The sequence below is a fragment of the Peromyscus californicus genome, unplaced genomic scaffold (assembly GCF_007827085.1).
Source record: "Peromyscus californicus insignis strain IS unplaced genomic scaffold, ASM782708v3 Scaffold_21__1_contigs__length_65335640, whole genome shotgun sequence".
Classification (NCBI taxonomy): Eukaryota; Metazoa; Chordata; class Mammalia; order Rodentia; family Cricetidae; genus Peromyscus; species Peromyscus californicus.
Genome location: NW_026294514.1, coordinates 42,422,952 through 42,448,999, shown reverse-complemented (window position 1 = coordinate 42,448,999; position 26,048 = coordinate 42,422,952). Strand labels below are relative to the sequence as shown.

At 43.2% G+C, this 26,048-nt stretch overlaps 1 protein-coding gene across 10 annotated transcripts in view; it reads right to left on the bottom strand.

Moving 5' to 3' along the window:
- Positions 1–26,048, bottom strand: part of Ptprm (protein tyrosine phosphatase receptor type M) — a 715,625-nt gene that overhangs the window by 429,225 nt on the left and 260,352 nt on the right. For all 10 annotated transcript variants that reach the window (XM_052750180.1, XM_052750177.1, XM_052750181.1 and 7 more), the window contains exon 3: positions 13,862–14,133. In XM_052750180.1, the coding sequence (XP_052606140.1) occupies positions 13,862–14,133 (272 nt within the window). The remainder of the gene's footprint in view (positions 1–13,861; positions 14,134–26,048) is intronic.

Sequence of the window (26,048 nt, the reverse complement as noted above, 5' to 3'; positions counted from 1 at the left end):
GCAAGATATGCTAGTACATTGGTGGCACAAAGCTTATGGGGATAAGCAACCAATGTCTAATTTGATTTAAGGCCTACTCTCTGGGATGGAACCTGTATCTAACATGGCTTGGGTAACCATGAACCTGAGATTAGACAGCCCAGGGACCTAGGACAAAACCAAATACTACTGTTCTAAAAATACTTTTAAGTAGTAATAAAAAAAATGACTCCTAATGACATTCTGCATGCTCATAGATTTGTGTCTTGCTCAGCCACCATCACAGAAGCCTCTTCCTGCAGCAGACGGGAAGAAATACAGAGACCCATAGACAGACATTAGCCAGAGAGTGAGAAACCTTAGAATACTCAAGTCCCAAAAGGGATGTGTCTATTAAATCCATCTCTTAGGGCTCAAGGAACCCTGAGGAAGAGGGGGCAGAAAGAGTGTATGAGTTAGAGGGGTTGGAGGACACCAAGAATACAAGGCCCTCTAGATCCACATGATCACAGCTCCTATGAACTCAGAGACTGAGGAAGCATGCACAGGACATTCACATGTCTACACAAGGCCTTTTATGTATATCTTATGGCTTCCAGTTTGGTGATTTTATAGGATTCTTGAGTGTATAAACAAGTGGGTCTCTGATTCTTGTGCCTTCTCTTGGGTTCTTTTCCTTCTGTTTGTTTTGTCCAATTCCAATGTGTTCATTTTTGTTTTATCTTTTATATTATTCTTTAAATAATAAATGAATGAATGAATAAATAAACAAACAAACAAATAAATAAAAGTGGTAACCGCCGGGCAGTGGTGGCGCACGCCTTTAATCCCAGCACACGGGAGGCAGAGCCAGGCGGATCTCTGTGAGTTCGAGGCCAGCCTGGGCTACCAAGTGAGTTCCAGGAAAAGGCGCAAAGCTACACAGAGAAACCCTGTCTCGAAAAACAAAAACCAAAAACAAAAGTGGTAACTACTAGACAGCCAAAGGTGCTGGCTACTGATACCATTACCACCAGGCACTTAGGAGCATTACCACTTGGATCATAAAAGATTTTGAGCAGAGTCTACTACCAAACACCTGGAGTCCAAGTTATTTGTGAAGTTGAGGCAGGAAAATACTTTATCCCAGGAGTGTAAGTTCAGTCTGGACTCTAGCATAGCAAGACCTGCCCTCAAAACAATCACAAAATGGATTTTGAAAGGTTAAAATCAGGCCAGCTCTCTCCAGCGGGCTGCCTCTGCTGTGAACCAGAGACTTTCAGAATGTGCTTACCAAAGGCGGAGACTTAGCAATGAGGTGCTTGAGATAACCATGAGAAACAAGAAGAAATGATCTTTAGCAATATTTGTAAGTGTATGCTCACATATGCAATGTGTGTTTACATATGTAGACGTGTTTACATATGCAAACATACACAATGCATAGTCATTATCTACACAGAATTTCCTAAGTACACCCATTATGTGTTTAGACAGGAGGGAGGTTACCTGCTACAAATTTAAAGCAATATGCTCCATGTTTCTTCAACAACTGAGACACACTTTTTAGAAGCTGTTTTACACTGGTATTTTTAATTAAGAGCTTGTGTGTGCTCTTGTGTATGCACACACCTCTGCATGTGTGTACGTGAGCACAGTGTTCACAAAAGCCAGAAGAGAGCTAGCACTGGAGTTACGGGCAGTTGTGAGCTGCTACATGGGTGCTGGGAACCAAGTTCACGTCTCTGTAAGAACACTAGGGTGCACGCTCAACTGCTGAGCTGTTTTTTCAGCCCGTGAAGCATATTGTTTAAAGAGGTGTTTTCTAGCTCTCTCTTAGTACCCAGTAAAGGGCTTTGAAGGTTTGACCTTCATCAGTCAAGCTTACATCCAGCACAATGGTTTCAGTACAAACCATGGCTACTAGGAGCTCGGGTTTATCCTAGCAAGCAGCAGGTTGTTAAGGAAGACACCTTGACTGCGAAGAGACCCACTATGAAATTTCTAAAAAGCAAAAGGGTTAAAACATGTCAAGAGGCCCACCTTCAATGGGCTTTTTGGACACGCATTTTAGAATCCCATAAGAAGGTTCACTGTCATCAATTATTGCCATCCTGGCCAGCTTTCCAGTTTGTACTCTTTCAAGTCAGAGTCTTACTAAGGAAGATACAAGATCTAAAGTGGTATTTTTGTCTCTTTGCCTTTTTTTTTTAAAATCAGTTAAGGCACCCTTTTTGTTAAAGGGTAAGAATTGCTTTGGCGAAGCTCTGCAGATGTATGCAGAACACAGAGTCAGCCACAGCAATGCCTGCAAACCCCAATGCTCAGGCCCAGAAAATATCACCATCAGAGAAAACAATACCATGGAGAAACCAGCTATACCTTTGGAAAAACAAAGTGGACCAGTGTGAGGATTTGATCTACAGACTTTACCATCTAGTTTTCCAAAGTCAACCATGATGAGTACCAACTGGTCTACCACCTAAAAGACCAATACCCTGACTCAGAAAAGTTGAATAATTTTTCTAAAGTCACACAAGATAGCAGGACTAGAATGTAATCTGAAGCCTATTTCCCCTTCAAGTATGGATTCGTATCATGATACCAAAATATCAGGTATAAACAGATCTGTAACATGTATCGCCCATGTATACACATGTACATATAGTACAAGAAACACAAGTATTACAGGCTTTCTTTACTGCAGTGCTCTTGACTATGAAGGATGGGGTGGGTGGACAGTGACATGAGCTATGAGAGAGGGATTTTAAGCCACAGATGAAGATTTTGGTTGACATGTGGAAACATGAAAGGGGGCTGCCGACAAAGAGGATGTTCTTGGGCTCTGATTAATTTGTTTGTATGCAAATTACCCGAAAGGTAAAGGCCAATTAGGAGCTGGCCCAAGAAACCAGGAAGGGTTCCCAACTAGACCTATGGTTCTGTCCAGCCCCTGTTCCAGTGAATGTGTGGGAAATGGAAAGAGGAAGTGAGCCCAGTGTTTCTTAAGACCTGGTGGGCAGGGTGAATCCATTTACATCCTGTGGTTTCCAGGGACTACCTCCATAGTGCTAGGTTTAGAGTCATGCTCCGCCACACCTGACATATGAAATAATTGTAACAACATAAAATTTTAAACAAGAATTGGCAAACAACTGCCAGGGGCCAGATCTGCCCTCCCCCCTGTTTCTACTTTGATATCAAGCTCAGGATAGTTTTAGAGCTCTCAATGGTGGGAGGAAAAGTCAAAGTGATACTGGAATTTGTGTGATGGAGAAAAACAATACGAAATTCCAATTTCCACATCATGAATAAAGTTTTATTGGACTGCAGCCATGTTCGTGCATTTACATTTTGGCTTTGGCTGTTCCCAGACAACAACCGCAGAGCTGACTAGTTGCCACAGAGACCGTCTGGGCTGCAAAGCCGGAGATATTTACTATCTGTTTTCAGAGCCTTTCCCTGCTTGGCTTTCCAACACACTGTCATTACTCTGGTTAACAAGAAAGCACATGGCAAAAGCAATACTTTGTCACAGCTAAATACAATATGCCTGCCACTCTAGTAATGCCAGACAGGACCCCTGCTGCCCTGGTTTTCAATTCTATTGCATAGGTGTTATTTTAAAAGCCCACCATGGCTTGGAATATCATAACCAATCTTTTGAGACAGGGAATTGCAACCTGCCAAAATCAAATAATAAATGCTAATTATTTTATAGGCCCCCCCATGCCATACAAAGTAAAACAAAATCCAATGCACAAGTCAAAATTTTCTCTGTATAAAAAGAACTACTGAGCAAATCTAATACTTAAACATTAATGTCTCACCCTCAGTTCCCATTTCCTACTGCATTCCCTGGTATCAGGTGGCTTTGGATTACACACTGTTGTCTGTGGGCTCCCATTTCCATTCTTCTGCTGTAATGAAACACTCTCACAAAAACCAGCTCAGGGGAGTAATGATTTATTTTAGCTACACTTGCAAGTCACAGTCCATGGCTGAGTCAGGCCAGGAACTTGAAGCAGACATGTCTTAACGTTACTATTGCTGTGATGAAGCTCCGTGACCAAAAGCAAGTTGGGAAGGAAAGGGTTTATTCTGCTTACATATCCTAAGTCACAGTCCACTGAGGGAAACCAAGTCAGGGACTCAAACCAGGCAAGAATCTGGAGGCAGGAGCTGAGGCAAAGGTCATGGAGGGGTGCTGCTTACTGGTTTGCTCCACCTGCTTTCTTATAGAACCCAGGACCACCAGACCAGGGATAGCACCACCCACAATGGGATGGGCCTCCCTCACTAATATCTAATTGAGAAAATGCCCTACAGATTTGTCTACACCCTGATTTAAGAGAGGCATTTTCTTAATTGAGGTTACCTCCTCTAAGACAACTTCAGCTTGTGTCAAGTTGAAGAAACTATCCAGCTCAAGAAAGCACTGAGGAACACTCCTTGCTGACCCCTTCCCTCGGGCTCAAGCTTACCTAGCTTTCTGTTCTTGGAAAGTATAGAAAGCCCAGGACTATTTGCCTAGGGATGGAACCGCCCACTGTGCTGGCCCCTCCTACATTAATTAACAACCAAGATAAACTCCCACAGACCAATGTGATCAACAATATTTCTCCTTAACAGAGGCTTCCCTCTCAGAGAACTCTGGGCTGTGCCAAGTTGACAATTAAAAGTTAACTAAGATACTTGACTTTTAACAAAAACATACATTTCATGTGTAAGTAGATATCTTAGTTTGGGTCTCGGTGGCTGTGATAAAACACCATGACCAAATGCAATTTGGGAAAGGGTTTATTTGGCTTCCACATCCCAATCATACTGTATCACTGAAGGATGCCACGGCAGAAACTTAAGGCAGGAATCCAGAGGCAGGAACTAAAGCAGAGACCACGAAAGCATGCTACTTACAGGCTCACTTTCCATGGCTTACTCAGCTTGCTTTCTTAAACAACCTAGGACCACCTGCCCAGGGTTAGCAAAGCCCACAGATGGCTAGGTCTTCCCATATCAATCATTCATCAAGAAAATGCCCATAGACAGTCCACAGGATAATCTGATACATGTGATTCCTCAATAGAGGGGCCCTCATCCAAGGTGACTCTAGTTTGTGTCAAGTACAATCTAGCCAACAGTGGTTGTATGTGTATGTATCTGTTTGTGTGTATACACTTGTGTGCACATAAATTTGGAGGCTGGAGGTCAATGCCAAGTGTATCCCTCAACTGATCTCCACTTTATTTTCTGAGACAAGGTTTCTAACAGAACCTGCCGCCCAGGAATTTGGCTAGACTGGCTGGACAGCAAGCCCCAGGATTCCGCCATCTCTATCTCCCCAGGGATGGGATTATAAGAGTCCACCACTGCACTTGGCTTTTGACTTGGGTGTTGGGGATCTGAATTTGTGGCAAGCAAGTTATAGCCAGACATCTTTCCAGTCTCCCCCACCCACCAAACAGAATGTCATCACCTAGCCCCATCTACACTGTGATTGTATGACAAAATCAGAGTCATCCTTACTGCAGAATAACTTTATTGCAATATTTAATTTTATGTCCTCGTTGTTTCTTGGACCTGGCTGAATGTAAAACAGAATCCATCTTTATTACTTAGCAACTCTTTGTGCTGTAAATTTGCAACCTCCCTAAAATTTCTATGTAGCCCTCAGATCAATCATTGGAACACTTTGATGGTCATTTGTGGACATGCAGAGAGTAGCAAAGATCTGAACTGCCTCATGCACAGGGTCCTAGCTGAGGTCAAGCAAGGCAATGCTGTCTCCTGCGAGCTTCCACATGGTTTAAAAAAAAGTATCCTTATGATGGCCTTTGCCTCTCACAGTAGGGATGTTTGTATTCGTGATTTTGCATTTTAAAACGGCTCCAAATGTAGTGTTGAAATGCTGTTGGCAACTGATCTTAAGTGTAAGAGGCTGTGATGGGCCCTATAGGGGAAACATTTGTGCTAAATAAGGTTTAGTCAGGTAAGAGGAGTAGTGTGGTTATAGGTTCAGTGTTAACAAAATTAACATAAGCAATTGATGAATTAACATAAGCAAGGTCATGAATTGATGGCTGACCAAACACACCGTGACTAGAGGCTCCTGGGAACCACAGATGCCATGGTACAGTACAGGAAGCTCCCATATCCCTTGGTTCTATATCCACAAGTTCAATTGAAGATGGAAAATGTTTTAAGACAAAAATTTAGGTCTGTATGAGACAAACACTGATTTCTGGGCACCTTCAGGGAGGTATGGCCCTCCGCTGCTTTCATTCCCCAAATAATAGTATAACACCTATTTATGTAGCCTGGCACTATGATAGTAGTGATTTTAAGTAATCCGGACAGGATTTAAAGATTAAGACCACAGGAGGATATGCTTGGGTTATATGCAAATGCACTATCATTTTAAAGAAAGAACTTGAGCTTTCATTGATTTGAGCACATGCAAAAGGGAGGTGGTCATTGTTCCAGACCCAACCCCTCCAGGGAGATGACCACATGCACTAAGTCAGTGTTCTACAACTACAGAACCTGACTGCTGCACAGATTGAGAGTTCCCTGTACTAGTGTTTGGGTTATTTTAGATTCCTGTGTCTCTTATCAGACTCTTCCTGGTGGCTCAGATATCTACAACTGGAGGACAGACTCAACATTCACTCATCATCTCCACTAATGTCCCAGGAGACGGATACTGCTTGCCCACAGTCCTTGGAGACTTTGGAGACAGTCACTTGCTGCTAGATAGGCTGAGCCACTGGGTGTGCCCTCCTTAGCTCTCCAAATGCCCTTCTGGCATTAGCCTGTCTGCACGGCGGATGATGTCAGTTCCTCTTCTAGGTGATGCCTGCCAAAGAAGGAGGAAGCTACTGAACACCACAACATTCTCAGCCTCCCTGCTTCAGAAAGGAGCAAAATCAGCCCTCCTACTGCCATTTGCCCCTGTGTGTGAGCAAAGAGAAGGGTTTGCTCACCAACACCAAGGAAAATGTTCATGTGCAAATCACCTGTCAGCGCCCTAGACACCCAGTTAAAGAGTGTGTGCCTGTCTTCACTTCCTAGCTGGTTTTAACTTAAATAAAACCCAAAGGTGGGTCCTACCCATTTTCTATAGGTTTTATTCTGCTTTGCCAAGTGAATTCAGTAAAGAAATGTGAGGGCTGGGGGGATGGCTCAGCAGTGAAGAGTGGGTACTGTGCTTGCAGAGGACCCGAATTCAGTTCCTAGGCCGTATCAGGAAGCTGATAGATGCCTGTAACTCCAGCTCGAAGCATCTGACATGTCTGACCCCCATGGTCACCACCACTTATGTGCACATTCACACACACACACACACACACACACACACTTAAAAATAAACCTCTAAAATATAGAGAAGCAGAAACACAAATAGTAAAACACTTCTGTAACATAACAAAACCAAAGAAAATTTTATCACATTAGGAAACAGGAGCAGGCTGCTATAGCTCAACCACAGAGGGCTTGCTTAGCCCCCCACAAATTCCTCAGTTCCATCTTCACTGCAGAAAAGGGGTGAGGGTAACTCTTTATCTGTGCAGGGCAGCACACACCCGTAATCCCAGCACTCAAGAGACTAAGACAACCTGAGCGATATTATAATACCCAGTTTCAAGCCAGAACAGTAACAAAATACAAAAAGGAAGACAACAGAGTAGTGTAATTCACTGCTCATTTTTATTGGTGTACTATTGGAAAATATGATAATGTTTTTGTTGCCCAAAGACACTCATGGGACAGCAACAGTTCAATGGAATTCATTATTGGTGCTTTAGAATGCTCTTTATTCCTTTAATTTATTGATTGTCATGCTGGCGTAAGGCAATCAGGGTCTCACTCACACCAGGCAAGGGCTATATGACTAAGCTGTATGTCCAGCATCCATGTGTATTCCTGAGAGTGTGTGTGTGTGTGTGTGTGTGTGTGTGTGTGTGTGTGTGTGTGAGAGAGAGAGAGAGAGAGAGAGAGAGAGAGAGAGAGAGAGAGAGAGAGAGAGAGAGAGAGAGAGAGAGAGAGATGTGAGTGAGTGATATCTTTCCCTTTAGAGGAATATGATATGATCACAGTTCATCTCCTCCTTATATACAGCAGGATACAAGAAAATTAAAGTAGAAAACAAAACAAAAACAGGAAATTACAAGAGGCAGTTCTGATAAGCAAGCAGCCGCCGCCACCCAAGGTGTGGGAGTGCCCACAACAGCGGAGGTGCCCATCTTTGATGTCAAATACAAGTTGAGAATGAGATTTAGAGACCTGGCAAGTTTTTCAAAATGAAGAGACACAGTGTGAAGATTAAAAGACCATCACACAAATTACAAAACCTCTGAAATGCAGGTCCAAGTCAATAATAAAGTGAGAGCCTCCTGGGTCCCCACTAGGTTCTTAAACCAGACTGTTCAGCTTGTAGAAGAGCAGAATGCGGCGGAGTATGGGCCAAATGCTCATGTCCATGCTGGAGGGACATTATACCTCACTGTCCCATCCAATTCCCCAGGGTGTCCCAAAGCAAAGGCAGGAAGCGATTTAATTGTCCTGCGCTTAGAGTAAAGACCATAGCCGTGGAATTTAGTGAGTGGCGGTATGTGCTGTTTTTCAGATGCACGTCAGTTCCGCATTTCCCAAGCATGCTTCAGGGAGCAACAGACTCATGAGATGCTCTGCAAAAGCCAGAGCTGATGCCAGACTCCAGCTGGGCCCGCACCTGCCCTGTCCCCTCCTGGAGACTCAGAAACACACCTGGATTCCCCAGACAGCCTACCGAACAAGACTCAGTTCACCTTGACTAAATCTCACTGACCAGCTATTGCCTTCTGCAGCTGCTGGATGAGCAGAACATAGCTGTGGAAACCCCTTCTCGAGGTAGCCATTGCATACAGGCTTCTGGGAACCTACAAACTTGGGAGAAAATGAGTGGGCTGACTGCAAACGCAGTATAGAAACCCTGGCAGCTGCGCAGGGAACAATAGTCGACGCTAAATGTGAAGTGGCAGGTTAAGATCAAACCATCCCTATTCCCTCAACTCCTCATTTACCAGCAAAGCTGTCAGCTGGCAAAGGGTAAATCTTGGTTTAGCCTCCCCCGCTTACAGACTCCTTTGTGTCCTTCCTACACAAAGAATTTGAAATAGAGCTCAGATGCACCGCTCCTAATCTTCTCCCAGGGCCCTCAGCACACCTAAGGAACCCGATTTCATTGGGGGAGTGCCCCTGAATCATCACCCTCCTATTTGATGGCTCCATCCCCATTTTTTTTTTCCCCTGTTTACAGATGGATCTCCAGATCCTTTTAGGGAGCGGCCTGGGGGAGGGATTTCCAGGCTACCTGTGGGGTTTCCTCTTTACAAAGCTTACATGAAACATCCTGCCTTCCTGGCCTCGGCCTGAAATCACAATCACCTTCTTCAGAAGCAAGTCAGATTCCAGAGGCTCTGGGGGTGTGAGCATGATTAGAAAGAACACAGAGAAATCGATTGGCACTCTTTGGCTGCAGGGGCATCTGAAACATGGGCGTGGGGCGGGGGGGGGGGAGGAAGGAGGGGAGGCAGAATCAAAGGGGGGAACTGTTTCTTTTTATGATGACAATGAAGCCAAGGAGGCTGATGTGAAAGAAGAGTATCCTTCAAATGGCAGGAAGTCAATATCTAAAACCAGGGAAGCAGGTGCCCCCAGGCAGGAAGGAGCCTGTACATCACCACAGGCCCAGCAGGGCAGCTCTGAGGAGCAACAATTAGGCCACACATTAATTACGGAATTAAATATGTGTTAATCACCAAATACTTGACAATTTGTGTTTTAAGGAGCCATAATTAACCTGCAATTAGCTGTATTCCATGCAGGTTACCATTGTGAGTGTACCTGCACAGTACTCTCCCATAAATAGTAAGTGCCACACAAAAGGACTGCTGCAGAGAAAGACATAACCCTGAGAAAACATGTTTCAAAACTCTGTAACTGTCCACCGAAGGCCACGTTAGACGGCAATATCCAACTCTGCCTTCCCAAAGTGTGTTGTCTTTAACAACCCTTCATGATATTAAATAGGAAGTCCTTTTGAACAGTTCTTTTATCCATCTAAACTCATATTTACTATGGCCTGGGGGTGTAGCCTGTTGACAAAGTGCATGGCTAGCCTGCACCAGACCCTGGGTACACTCCACAGCACCACAAAACAAGCATATAAAACACAAATCCTCATTTGACTGGGGTCAAAACTATCCAAGAAATTATCAGTGAATATATCTTCATACTATTCCACAAGTACATAAATCTCATGTTACTTTTTGTGTTCTGGATAATCACTGCAGTTCCTGTTAGAATGCAGAAGTGTGTTGAGGGAGAGCTGACCCGCCTCCTTGGCAGAGGCATTCAAGAGCACTGTCTCCTTTAAATGCTCAGGTCCTCAGCTTTCGGGCTCAGAAATAACAGCTGAGAATATATCACATGGATGTCATTTCTCATGCACTGGGTGCCCCCAAGAAAATATAATATGTATGCGTAATACCACAGCTTCTTCAATATTTTGAAATTAGAACTATTAATCATCATAAATCAGGTTCATATCTTCTGCCGAGTATAAGACTCTATGTAGAGAAAACTATATGGGATTTTTCATGCAAAGCAGATGACCCCACCTCCACTATTCATATTTGTAAGAGCATCCAAAGACAACATCATCTCTCCTATTCCTGCTGCTCTACAGCTCACAGAAGCCCCACCTCTGTCTGCACTGGCCGCCATTAACCTGTCTCTTATCTATCTGACCACCACTTTGGAGGACACCTTGGGTGAGGAAATAGGAAGGAGGTTATGCCTAGTGGTGGTCTCCCTTTATTTCATCTCTGTTAATATATCCATCTCTCTTCTTGCAAGTGGACCAGATAACTCAAGTCTCTATGGTGGCTTTAAGGCTGATGGTTCCATGTCTAGTTATGTTTTTTTGCTGAGTTCTCCTGTATCATTTGGGATGTGCTATTGATTAAACAGCATATGTTGACATTAGGGCACTGGCTTTGGATGTTTACTGCCCCTCAGCAGAAAAGGGGAAACCGTGAGGGAATGCTAGCTCCACATGCCTTTGAGATGCCAAATGTTAATGCATTAAAGAGTTGCTAGAAATCCTTTCAGCTTGAAGGATGGCACGATGCTTAATGAAGCAGTCAATGCAACGGTGAAACACTAATGTCCAAAGTGCTAGTATCAGAAGGTGGGGCCTTTGTGAAGGGATCAGGTTGTGAAGATGGTGTCCCCATGATGGAATTAGCACACTGAGGAGAAGAGGCATCTGACCTTGGATTCCCGGACTTCCAAAAGTCAATGTCTGAGTTTAGGCCACCCCGCCGACGGTCTTGTGTTATTGCAGCTCAGTAGAGTGAGACAGTAGGAAAGCAATGTACCAACAGTACAAACCCTAAAGCTATGCACTCTTTTTTTTTTTTTTTTTTTTTTTTTTTTTGGTTTTTCGAGACAGGGTTTCTCTGTGTAGCTTTGCGCCTTTCCTGGGACTCGCTTGGTAGCCCAGGCTGGCCTCGAACTCACAGAGATCGGCCTGGCTCTGCCTCCCGAGTGCTGGGATTAAAGGCGTGCGCCACCACTGCCCGGCCGCGCTCTTTAATAATGTAAGCGAGAGAGGGAAAAGGGAGGGCTTTGGAGTTTGGTTTGGGTCCATAATTGGGAAGGCAAAGTATTTTATCAGTAGTTGCTCAAGAAAATAACAATGCACTGAAAATGACAATAGCCTGATAAATAGAACCATCCTATTGCAACTGTGGTTGAATAATCCCTTTGATAAGCCTGTTATCCTAAGACTGGGCATAAACTAAGCCATTTATTGAATATGCATGGCTCTTTAGCAAGGTATAAAAAAGACAAAACAGAAATTCTAACCTTGATTGTAGTCAACATCATACCAAACCATGATGAAAGGACTTACAAAAACCTACTCTATGATTTAGGAGGGGAGAGCTCAGGCCAAAGTAAAGGAGAACAGGACAAAGATGGGCAGGACACATGCTGACTGGTGTAGTGTGTCCCATTGGCCGGAGATGAGCCTGAGTGGGCTCCACAGGAAGGAGGAAGCACACCCAAGAAAGGCTTTCCTGCTCTGAGAAGGACCCACCACCACACAATAACCAGAGACATTAGTCGTCCAACATGGGAACATCCTGCACCCTTGCCCAGCCAACCCACTGCCTCTGCTTGCTGCTTAAACCCAGTCGGGAGGAAACCCTGCCCCAAAGGTCACATTTTTACATTATATCACTAACTGGCCACTAGTACATTTATATTAAAATAAGGTATTCATTAAATAGGATGATTTTCCTTCTTGAGGGAAAAACTAGTTTTTTAGAAGTAAAAATAATGCAAATGGAGAAAATTTATAATATGATAATACAAAAAGGGGGAAAATCACATTGTTATCTCATTGGCTAGGGAGATGTCACATTTTATGCATTTGTTTTATAACGTATTTGGTCTTTATTAGATATTTTTAATATAAGAATAAAATTAAATACATTGCTTTATACCTGTTTTATTAATTGGCCAGCAGAAGTTTAAATATATCACTTAATAATCTTCTTAAAATTTTCTAAAAGAAAAAAAAGTTAATGTAGAAGAGCTATTTGCATGCATGCATGTATGTGTACCACAAGAGTGCCTGGTACTAACGGAGGTTAGAAGAGTGTGTCAGATCCCCTGGGACTGTTAAAGGAGGCCTGGTATGGCCAGCACAGGCTCAGGCTTCTGCCAGAGCAGCTCTTCTCTGCTGAGCCAGATGCTCCAGACCACAGCATTATTTTCATTGGTTCCCAAACAAACTTTTGTGTTGAGGTAGTATAAATGAACAAATGTACTATTGCTGGAAACAATACTGCTTCTGATTTTGCATTTTTATAAAGGAGCTACTGTATATATTCTTGTTCTTATGGCTGACTATTTGTAATCACTCTTCGTTGTGTCTTTAGGGTAAATTTCTAATAGTAGCTAAATTTAGGTGCAATAAATTTAAAACTTACGGCCCAAAGTATAATCTAAAAAGAGGTTAAACATGCACCTGTGGAATGACAGTGCCTTCTGCACGTTTTAATTTCCACTCAACAAACATTTGTCATTCATTAAATGTCAGATATTATTTCAGGCACTTGGGTACAAAGAGGAGTTGAGGAAGGAATTTATAACCAGCCCATTTATTACCATTGTCAGCTGTGGGTAGAGAAGCTGGGCTTGAAGGATCTTGACTGTATGCTTGTGGTGGTTTGAATGATAATGGCCCCAACAGGTTCATATGTTTGAACACTTAACCCTCACCTGTAGAACTGTTTGGTAAGGATAAGGAGGTGTGGCCTTATTGGAGGAGGTGTGGCCTTATTGGAGGAGATGTGTCACTGAGGGCAGGCTTTGAGATTTCAAAACAATCATGCCATTCCCAGTGTCTTGTTTTCAGTCTCCTGGTTCTGTCTCAAGATGTAAGCTCTCAGCTACTGCTCTAGTACCATGCCTGCCTGCCTGCCACCATACTTCCTGCTGTGGCAGTCATGGACTCACCCTGTGCAATTATAAGCCCCACATAAAGTCTTTCTTCAATAAGTTGCTTTCATCATGGCATCTATGACAACCACAGAAAAGTAACTAAGACAGTAAGTTACTGCTTTTTTCTTAAAACAATATAAGCCTGGATAAACAGATTTGAATTATGTTTTTTTTGTTGTTGTTGTTGTACATATAACCATAAGACTTAAAAGATAGCCTGGGTCAAACTTACTATGGCATTAAAAAACAACTTCCTATACATTCTTTGATGATACTAATATAAACACAACTCATAATCATAGAAATTAGAAGATGATTTAAGACATGAAATGGCAAGACAGTGAAATACCTGGTAATAGTTGGGCCAGAAGGTGCTGATGGCCAGTTCTGCCCTGTGCCATGTGCGGGTGGGGTCTCCAGACATGTTCCAGATAGGGTTCCCCAACGGTCCATTATTCACCTTCACATAGACACTGAGTGACCCAGGAGCAGAGTTACTCTTGCTGGATACAAAGTAGTGAAAATCGATGCAGTGGGTGTCATTCTCCTTAAGCTGAGGCAAGAGTAGGTGAGCCCTCTGGCCCTCAGGTTTCCCAGAAGCATTCACCAGCATGAAGGAGCCTGTGGAAACAAAATCAGCGTGTCACAAACCAAAAGTCTCTGGAAATCCACTAACATTTACATGAATTGGCAATGTAATTACACATATTTCACTTAAGTTTAAAATAGAGAGAGGGTGTGCCTTTCTGTATAGCACAGGTTAGCCTTAAACCCATGAACCTCCTGCCTCAGTCTTGTGAATGCTGGGATTATAGGTATATGCCACTATAACTGGTATGCTTAAAACTCCAATTCCTTTCACACCTTTTTGGTTTGTTATCTTCTGCTTCTATGAACCCTTAACATGTTAACAAAGTCAATGAAGAAAACTACCGTGGAGATTACTTCAATGAGTCTGCTAGATAACAAGCATATTATAGACCATTCATAGACCTGCTGGGGTCAATCTGGTAGCCAGTGGCCACTTGCAGTTATTTACATTCAAGTCAATTAAAACTCTCACTATTATTCAGCTCCTCAGTCACAGCATCCACATTCCAAGTGTCCTATGGTTACATATAAATATTTGCCACTCCACTGGGTAATTATTAGACACAAAACCATCTCATTTTCTTCAGAAGTTGCACAGGGCACTCCTAACCTATTTGTACCATTTGTCAACCGCGGTCACTTTAACACAGCAGATCAATCCACAAACAAACATACAGGACACTAGAAAAGATATCTACATGCTTTGATTCCTAGAACCAAACAAGATGACTCTCTTTAACAGAACATTGAAAGGACCAAGTGAAAAACACAAGCATGGAGAGCCTTACCACATCAACAGGCTACTGCTACAGTATCACATTACAGTGTGTGTGCTCACCACTGTTAGTGTCTTAGACTCCCATATGGTGTCAACTATCTTTAATCCTAGTGTAAGATGGATTGGGGTCTCAGTTCTGGCAGCATCTTATTCATATGTTAGGATGAGTGAAAGACAAAATCAGAAGTTTGAGTCTCCAAATTTGCAATCCACCGTTTCAATAACCCATATGCCACCCGAACACAAAACCCACCCAAAACCTGGAAGGGAGCAATAGCAGCTATTTTAAATGAGAGCAAATTTCAAGGGATGGATCTCACATCTATCAGAGAAGGGCTATGTTTGGAATACATTTTAAACTAGTGAGGAACCTCAAGTATGATTTAGGAAAGACTAGAAAGTAAGAAAAGGTGGCACATGCCTCTGGTCCCAGCTACTCGGGAAGCTTGAGGCAGTAGAATTGCTTGTGACTAAATAAGACCTTGAAACAAGCCAGAGCAACATAACAAGCTGGTATTGTTGTAGAATATTATTTTGAGGTGTGTTACTTTTGCTTATGTTGCATTTCTTTAACTCTGTGAGGCTGTGTTACTGTGCCTGTCTAAAACACCTGATATTCTAATAAAGAACTGGCCAATAGCAAGGCAAGAGAAAGGATATGCAGGGCTGGCAGGCAGAGAGAATATACAGGAGGAGAAATCTGGAAGGAGATCTAGAAGGAGCCAGAGAAGGAGGAGGACTTCAGGGGCCAGCCACCCAGCGACACAACCAGCAAGCCACAGAGTAAGAGTAAGATTTACAGAAGTAAGAGAATGGGAAAAGCCCAGAGGCAAAAGATAGGAATTATTTAAGATAAGGAAAGCTGGTTAGAAACTAAGCCACACTAAGGCTGGGCATTCATAAATAAGGAAAAGCCTCTGTGTGTTTATTTTGTAGCAGCCACCTACCCCGAAAAAGGAGCAGAAAACCCCAACAACATGGTATCTCTAAAGAGAAAGCAAAGGAAAAGAAAATGAACACTCTGTGTGTGTGTGTGTGTGTGTGTGTGTGAGAGAGAGAGAGAGAGAGACAGAGACAGAGAGACAGAGAGACAGACAGAGAGAGAGAGAGAGAGAGAGAGAGAGAATAATTAAGGAAGAAACGTTAATGAATTTGAGAGGGAGCAGGGGGGATACGAGAGGAGATAGAGGAAGGAAAGAGGGACAGAGGTGTTATAAATAATGTGCTCATATATGAAACTCTTAAACAATTTTTAAAAACCCATCGCTGTAAAAGTAGCATGGAGAAAAGTAGCATGGAGAAACTCGATGTCGTCTAGCTCCTTTGTGCTTATGACGAGAACGGCCCCCCTCCCCAGGTAATACACGCTGTATCACTGTACACAGTGCCTGCCTGCTTGTCATTTCGTAGCTGTGTGGATCATTAGGCTACCCACAGAGAACACCACAGTGCTCGCATATCGGGTTGGGAAATATCCAAAATTCCAAGTATCAGTACTCACTGTGGCTGTTGGAACACATCTCTGTCATGAGCAGGGCACTACCGTACTTGAGTGATTCTAATGTTTATAGTCCTTTCTTCTCTTTATCCCTGTTTGTCAGAATATGGCCTGCTTCTGAAAAACGGATTTGAATAGTGACACCCTACTGTACCAGTGCAACTCCAGTTCCTGTCTTTCTTTTTTTTCTTTTCTTTGAGGACATCAATACTCTGGTGTGAGCAGGAGCAAATTTCTCTACTGGATGAAAAGCTGAGGCAATGCATGGTATTATTAAATCTAACAGTCCTGCAGAAAGGCCACATCTCTGCAGAAGGAACAGGGCCAAATTTCACGGTGTCGGGAGACATCCCTGCTACTTGGTTAATCTGTCCTGGAAACTGTTAAGAACAGAGTAAGGGACTGAGCAGTTTCCTGCTCCCTTCCTGCATGACTGCAGAGGAAAGCAAACCCTTTGTCATATCTCTGGTCAGCAGGAAGAAGTCGCCATTTGAAGAGACAAGTTCATGGTCCTTCAACAACAGAGGGAATGAGCTGCAGCCCCAGAGTTTACAGTGGAGGGGAGCCTGGATTCTGTACCAGGCAGGCCACTGCGTTTATCTGGCTACAAAGCTGCACAGGTTTGGGGTGATGTCTCAGCCCTATTTCTACACGGAGTTATGCAGAAGTAGTAGCACGTATTTCGAGCATCACGTACAGTGTTGGGAAATCATCAGAATGCACAGCCATCCTCTTTACCTTGCCCTGTCTCTCAGGACACACTCATGTTTCCACTCACTCCACAGTCATGGGTAAACTGTTCTTATTCTGTAGAGTCTAGTCACAAATCAGTCCAGTGACATGAACACCTGAAACTTTTGAAAAAGAAAGTCCCAGTAAGAGCATCTGAGGGGGCCTCATCTTCTCCCTGCAGCTCCTATAACTCAGGACAGAGTTTGCCACAGAAGTTCAACACACCCTGGTAGCACAACTGTTGTGGCTTTGCTTCCCTCGCCCTCCTATGCACATGGCTCCACAGAGCATCTGTCGTTCCCTGCCATTCATCTCTGTCTGCTTTTCCTCCTCCTAGGCTTATTCCAACTCACCGAAACGGTAACTTGTAAATCTTCTCTTGTTGCTAGAGAAATACTGATGCTGAGACATTACAACTCAGTTGTTTTTACCCTTATGTTCTGGGGTGGGAAGGGCGTCTTCATTTTCAGAGTGTGGCCATCAGGACTTACCTGGACTTTCAAGTGTGAAAGGTGACCTTCACATCTGCATGTGTGTTTCCTGACAACAACGCATCCCAGACAGCCGGTGAATTTCTAGAAACCAGGGGGAGCATTTGTGTGCTGCAAAGTCTAGCAGCCCCAAAGCCTGAGGGAAAGTCATGGCTGTGTATACAGGAATCCCAGGTGGGAGGAAGAGATGCTTTTTAATTGTTTGAATGTATCACCTATCTGCTATCAAAGCAAAGTCAACTCACCAACCAATGTTTAAAGAACTAAAGCAGTCAATTCTAGACTATTATATCTGTTTTTTTTAAAATAACCCTATATCCTGAATGTTTAATTTCTCCTTCTACTTCAGTGTTTTGACTCACAGGAGATGTGTTTTCAAAGGGTAATTGGGTCTCCCTCTGTAGTCCCTCAACTTTCCTTCCCCCACAAAAGGCACTCCAACTGGGCAAATCACAAATAAAGGCAATCATAATTCATATTGCCATGGAAATTCTGTTTGTGTTCAGATAACAAAACACCCTTATGTCATGAGGATATAAGCAAACGATGTGTCACCACAGACAAATTAAGGATGCTCAAGGGAGTCAGTTTCGAAAACCGAGCTGTCTGTAGATATAGGCATGGAAGGATTGTAGGAATGAAAGCCCTCTTCTGAGAGCATGCAATGTTCCCATTCCTGAATCTTTGGGTGAATTAAATTTAGCTTAATCATATCCATTGGCAAACGGTCCTGATTAGACCGTCTTCCGTCATTGTTGGTGACAGCAGTAATAACTGCACAGGATGAGTTGTCCCACTCTACCCCATCATTAAAATTTGCATTGGCGTGGAGGAAACTCGAGATAGAAAACAAAGCTGAGCAAACTGAAAAGTCTCATCTGCCAGCAGAGAAACCATTCAAGTAACAAAAGAGGGGCTGTTCTCCGTTGCTCATCCCGTGCTACGCAGTGCGTAGGCTGACAAAGAGGCAGCCATCATGAAGCCCACCTTCGGAAGCGTTTTTTCCAGCAAAAGTCACAGATCTCGGTCATCCCTTCCCATCAGCCATTGTGCCTTCCTCTTCTCCTCTACAAGCTTGCCTTCAATTTTGTGAATGTAGAATAATGATAATAATGATAATGATAATAATAATAATAATAATAATAATAATAATAATAATAATAATGATAAAAACCCTCCAGAACATGTTTAAAGTTCTGGTGTTGTCATGTACCCTGACTCTAACGTTGGAGCCATCTGGACTGAATAGACAACCAGTGGTAACAACTGGGTTCACTGCAATAGCGGTTTCCAAACCATCTACAATGTAGCAGTTTCCTTAAAAAACAAAAATTTACAGTGCATTTCAGCCTAATTTATGCAAAATGCCATAAACCAAATTGCTAGAAAAAATGGAATGAAGACACACACAATATAAATAGTGGGTTCATTTTTATTCACTGAAAGGAACACAACATTCCTCTCTCTCTGAGCCTATGAACATTTTCTCAAAACTTACCATCAGTTTCTGTGCTGGCTGCATGCAGACCAGGGTCTCAGGAGTTGTGGGCCAGCTCTGAGCCACACAGCCCCCTTGGGAGGATGGGTTAAACATTACAATGAAACAGCAAAGTCATACTGAGTCCAGGTACTGCCTCTGTAGCCCCTCCAGCATATACTGAGACTCCTGGATGCTCCAGCCCCTTAGACAAACGCCAGATGATTTTCGTAGTGAATATGCAAACCCTGTATGTACTTTACATCTGCTCTAGATGACTCTGCAACACCTATTATAACGTAACTGTTCTCTGCTGCAGCCTTGGGAATAATGACTCTTAAAAAAAAAGTCTATACATTCAGTTTAGGTATAAATTCTTGACAGTTATTTTCAATACTTTGACTCTGTGGAAGTAGAGTAGTCTATAGAGGGCTGATTATACATTTTTTTGCTCCATAGTAGATGGTTTTAAAAAAAATGTAGTAAATTTCTTTGGTTTGTGTTCACTCAAAGAGAACAGTTCTGGAAAGCTGACCGTCTCCAGCCCAAAAGCTGCTGAGGAATACTGGGAGGCAAGAAGACAGAGGGAAGATAGAGATCAATACCATGGCTGAGAAGGCCACCAGAGACCCTCAATACACAAAAGAGCTGGTGGCTTCAATGCCAGAAGAAGCCGTCCACGCAGCAGAGCCCAGCACATAAGATGGCTGTGATAATGAACACATATGTAGAGGGGGAGAAGGCGGGGAGGGAAATTGTACCTGTATGCCTGAGCCAAATGCTCAACAGAGCTAAATCTCACGGTAAAGACCCAAGGCAACAGAGCTGAGTGCATGTAGCACAGGGGCCTGGGAGTGGCTGACAGAGACTGGGGAGTTCAGTGTTCTTGGCTTCATCCTCCAGTGGCAACGCTACAAGTGTAATAGTCTTCAAATATTCTGACTATAATTTCCAGTTCAAAACGTGCTAAACATTGCACTCCAGTATCCATGTGGGATGCCGGGTGCACATATATACATGTGGACATACAGACATACAACTTTCATGAAAATTGTCACTTACGCTTGCACTCACTATTCAACTGGCTTTCAGAGTGCGATCTCAATAAACTCAGGCTGGCTAATTGACTCACAGCCACTGAATTGTTAAAGACAAGACTACAACTCCTCCTGGTTGGCCAGTCCCAAAGACATTAAGGCTGCAAGCTTTCCAAGCTGTTTTGCCTCCTCTCTGAAGTGTCAAAACGCCCCCTCAGTCAGTACCGCCAAGACTGCCTTAAATGTCTCCTCTGATGAGAGACCCTGCAAACTGTGAAGACCAAAAGCTTCTTGGAAAAAAAAAATCAGTGATCTGAGGGAGTGAGCTGAGGTAGCAAAGGTCTCAAGGGGCAGAGTCTCCAGGCGAGTGGCCAGCGGCCCTTCCAAGGCACTCCTGGGCACCCTGGCCGCTGTGGAAAGCAGTATCTTTGCAGCCTGCTTCGCACTTGGCACACTGCACACCGCCTGCCCTCGTTAAACTGCTGCCTCCTCTACGCCCTTTGCAAATATTCACCCTCCTGCAAACATGAAATACTTCTTTGGCAGCCACCAGGAAACAAACAAAACATGAATATAAAATTTCTGCATTCAGCCAAACACCACAAAATTCTTTTATGGACTATTTCTTTTGGTATTCCTAGTATGTTCTTAACAGTTACTGACCCCGAACCACTGGTTAAGTGCATGCTTTTGTCTGTGTGTGCTACATCTGCACTACTCGGGCGAAATTACCGTGAGAGGGAAATGGATGATGAGCAATGAGCGGCCACGCACCCTGCTCTGGTGTGTGCCGTCCCTGGGGCTGAAGCTGGCAGGCTTATCCCGAGACGGCCGTTCTTCAGAGTCCTAACAGTGACTATACGGCACTGGGCATTCTGTTCTTTCTGAGGGAATTCCACCTCTATCTAGGTACTAGCTACAACTGCTTCTGGAAAGTTCTCCAAAGGTTCATGTGTTGAGGCCTTGGTCTCCAGGTTGGCACTGGTGGCAGGTGAGGGGGCTGAGGTCACTGGAGGCATGTCCTTGAAGGCAACTGGGGGGGCGCAGGTCCCCTCCCCTCTTCCCACCCTTCCTGGCATAAGGAAAGCGTTTTTGTTCATGTTCGCTGCACAATGCCATTCCTTGCTCAGAGGGATGCAGCCAACTCACTACAGACTGAAATCTCCAAAACCATGAAGCAAAGTAAACCTGTTCTCATAAATTGATGATTGAAGGGGCTTTGTTACAGTGTGGAAAGCTGACTGACGCAGAGCCGTCAAATTAACAAGCTGAGTCCGGGCACCTCAGGGGTGAAGACATTTGCTGTAAAACAATTGTATTGAACACTCCAAACATATTTCATTTATAAAAAAAAAAATTTCTAGACAGGGTTTCTCTGCATGTGTAGCCCTGGCTGTTCTGGAACTCTCTCTGTAGACCAGGCTGGCCTTAAACTTACAGAGATCCTCCTTCCTCTGCCTCCTGAGTGCTGGGATTAAAGGCAGGCGCCACCACCACCTGGCAAGATACTGAATTTTCAATTCCATGACTCACAGGACAGCTGGATAGCTATTTTTGTTATGATTCACAAAAACCCTGAGCTGCACACAATCCTTTGCCTGTCGCCAGCCTCCTTCAGCCACAGCAGGGCTCTCCTGAGCACCTAGAGTGTGTTAGGCCTTTTGAGAAATACAAGCAGTAAGCCGAACCTGTCTGTCCATCAAGCACCTCAGCTGAAAACCATGCTTCAAAAGTTCCATAGTCGCCGCACAAAGCATCTACAGAACCATAGGGGCAGTAAAAAGACCCCCCTACCTTGTCTCTATTTACACAGATGGAAGATGAAATTCCTGCAGAAACACATCCTTAGGGCTGTCGGCCACTCTTTAAAAGGGATCTGAGAGACAGTTACCATAAGAGACGGCGCAGCATTTACAGGGCTGGCAGGAAGGGCAGAACCCTGCAAATCCCACCCGGACAAGCACAGGGGTCGTCTCTTCTGTGAGAAGGGAGGCTTGAATGAGGACTCGATTGGATTTTATTGTGTCATGTAGACAAACTGCTTCAGTGACTTAGCTGGAAAAATACTAGTGTGCGTTTTGTAATTTCTAAGTGTGGAAACAAACCCCGAGTAAAACAAACAAAACCTTTACACTACCTAGAAGCTAATGACTGTATCTCAGGCAGGAGCCTCCAGTACAACAATCGAGTGCTGACAGGCAGGCTATTTAGAACGTCTGTAAGAGACTGCTTCATTTCCCATACGTCAAGCCCTGTATTGATTGACATCTTTAGAAATAAGATCCTTTTTGTTCTAAATCCCAGAATGACACAAACCATCACAATATAAGCTTCCACTCATTTCCCCCAAATCAATATTGATTCAGAAATTACCTCTCTCTCTCTCTCTCTCCTTCTCCACCTTTTGCCATGTGTAGTTCTGGTGATCGTCGACCAGCTAAACATGACTCACCTTCACAAATAACTACACAACAGGCTCTTTACAGACAATGCAGAGCAAACTTAAAATTTTCACAAACGCATTATCTTTGACATTTCTAGCTTAACAAACACCTGCGAGTGGGACTTAAAAGGAGTTTCCTAAGTAGTTCTTCTAAGAATGCCAAAGATTCTACCCACATCCCAGTGCAAAGCACCTATGTTCCCAAAGAGGAAGACAAGGGACACTCATTAGCCTGGCTCAGGACAAAGCCAGGGATTTGCAAGCTTGATCAAAGGATAGAAAAAAGAATATCAGTGTGAGCTGGGTGTGGTGTTAAGTGCCTATGATACCAACACTCAAGTGGTGGAAGCAGGAAGATCTGGAGTTCAAGGCCATCCTCCACTACATCATGAGTTCAAGGCCATCCTCCACTACATCGTGAGTTCAAGGCCATCCTCCACTACATTGTGAGTTCAAGGCCATCCTCCACTACATTGTGAGTTCAAGGCCATCCTCCACTACATCATGAGTTCAAGGCCATCCTCCACAACATTGTGAGTTCAAGACTATCCTCTACTACAATGTGAGTTCAAGGCAAGCTTAAGTTAGAAGAGACTTCGACTAAGTTTTATTCTCTCTAATCCAGTCAAAAACAGAAAAAATAAATATAAAATAAAAACCACTTTACATGACTAGATGAAATCAAGCCAGTTTCACGCAAAAACTAGTGACACAACATTTAATGTATGTTATCAAAACATTCTAGAATTTAATGAATCTTTGAGATTAATTAATAAGAGACAGAATCAAGATACTAATAAAAATTAGTAAATTATATCAGAAGCAATTGGCATTAACAGAAATACAATTACAGCTAAGAAACCTGGGACAATATTTCTTTTTACCATTATACCAAAATATTTACATTATAGCAAATATAGCTTAGTGTAGCTAGAGTTTTCCTGCCTGGCCCACAGTCAGGACAAATCTCTGTCACCTGCCAGTCCCACAGCCGCTCAGACCCAACCAAGTAAACGCAGAGACTTATATTGGTTACAAACTGTATGGCTATGGCAGGCTTCTTGCTAACTGTTCTTACAGCTTAAATTAATCCATTTCTATAAATCTATACCATGCCACGTGGCTCGTGGCTTACCGGCATCTTCACATGCTGCTTGTCATGGCGGCTGGCAGTGTCTCCTTCCACCTCCTGTTCTCTCAATTCTCTTCTCCGTTCGTCCTGCCTATACTTCCTGCCTGGCCACTGGCCAATCAATGTTTTATTTATTGACCAATCAGAGCAATTTTGACATACAGACTATCCCACAGCAGCTTAGTATAATTTTAACATGGATACATTTTTTTAAAATGTGAAGATTTCAATACCCAGGTGTTGGTGAGTTGCTGGCAGGGCTCCTGCAGAGGTTGAGGAAATGAAAACAATTGCTTTCAACATCCCAACAGTAGACACCATGCAGTCAAGTCCTTTGCCCTTTTTGAGTAGACAATACTTACTAGTCTGTGATGGTAGGAAAGTCCTTCCCAGCTTGAGTTTGTAAAATCAGAAATGGCTAGGGCAAGCCAAGTATTCATCACTGTGCCAGGAGAGACACAGTGAGGAAGCATCCCTGTCGCTCAACAATCTCTGTATTTTGATTTAAACACCCACTACATAATCTAGCACAAATAGAGATGTACCATTTGGCCTTGGTCCTGTTTTCGTGTGTTTGTTTTAATATCTGAATGTGTTTGAACTTGGTCTGAGAAGATGAGAAATCATCCTAGCAAGAGCGAGACAACCCTAAAGCAGTGGTTCTCCACCTGTGGGTCACGGCCCCTTTGAGGGTTGAACAACCCTATCACAGGGGTTGAATATCAGATATCCTACATATCAGATATTTACATTAAATTTATAACAGTAGCAAAATTACAGATATGAAGTATTAATGAAAATAGTTTTATGATGGGGGTCACCACAACACGAGGAACTGTATTAAAGGGTCGCAGTGTTAGGAAGGTTGAGAACCACTGTCCTAAAGAGACAGGCACGTGCTGTTCCTTTTGGCTATAAATTTCCTGAAACATTGATTTCCTAAGAAATCAGAATTTCCTCAGGAGTTTCTCCCTAGAAGAAGAAAGAGGCTAAAGCCTGGTGCTGCCCAGAGAAGGAATTTGTTTCTGGGAAGAGGTTTCAGACAGTTCTCACAATTTACCGGACCTCCTCAGCAAAGATGGGAGCCAAGATGCAGATGAGTCAGGGATGAGGTGGGATGACGTCTTCCACCTAGACCAGGACTTCTGAATTAGACTAAATCAAACTCTTTCCTCTCTATTTAAACCTAAACGGGGCTGTAGAGATGGTCCAGTGGTTAAGAGTATCATGACTCTTCCAGAGGACCAGCACAGAAGTCAGGCATCTCAAAACCACCTGTAACTCCAGCTGCAGGGAACTAGATGCTCTCTGGCCTTCCCAGGTACCCACACCCTTGTGTGCATTAACACACAAAGACACAAGTGTGCGCATAAAATATAAATAAATATTTCTTAAAATCCAAAAAAAACAACCTAAACCTCACCTCCAAGATGGCTTGGGGGAGGGGTTCCTTTATTTGTTCTTCTTCCCAATGCAGCCACACTGAATAAACCCTCCTTTTTCTGCTTCTCAACTATTAGTTGTTTCTTTAATTAGCCTATGGAGGACAGGTGGCCAAGCCTAGCGCTCCAAGGCTGCCAGGCCCAGGATCTGACCCGAACAATGCAGTAACAGATGGGACTACTGAACACCTACTCAAAGGTCATTTCTCACCCATGAACTTACGGTGTCAATTGAATGATGCAGGTTCCTATCATCTGGCTTCATTCAGCCTAGTAAGGTTGGTAATACAAACTAGGCATACTATATTTAGATGTAACTTCAATATTTAAACACTAGTTTTAAATTTAAATAATCATTCTAGATGTAACTTATGAAAAAGTCTCCTACTGTGATTTAAATATTGAAGTGTTACCGAGTCTGTTGAATTTTAAATGCATGTGTTTTATTACAAAAGTAAAATTCCATAATAACCAGTGGTGATGGTGAAAGCTGCTAATTTTATTCACAAAACTAATTATTAAGGACTTTCAAATGGTAAAGAGGTAAATATAGTGTGGAGATCAGTCTGTCCCCTGCTCTCATTTAGTCCACAGCCCGTAAAACACTGGTTATTTTCTGAATCTTGCCCTGAGCAAACCATTTTATAAGCAGCCTTGGACTCCATTTGGGGAATGGAGGGTGATGTTGCATGTGGGTAGACACATGAATGACATCCCCCACCCAGTACCACCCGTGAGACACGGACTAATCAGTGACTCACTCCTGGGAGTTGGAAGATACCAAGACAGGGAAGATCCAGGTGATAAAATATGACATTCCTACAACTACAATCTCTAATCATGAACATTTGGAACACTTTGATAGCTAAATTTTAAATGTCAGTAAAGCTCTTTGAAAAAGCTACCAATATCATA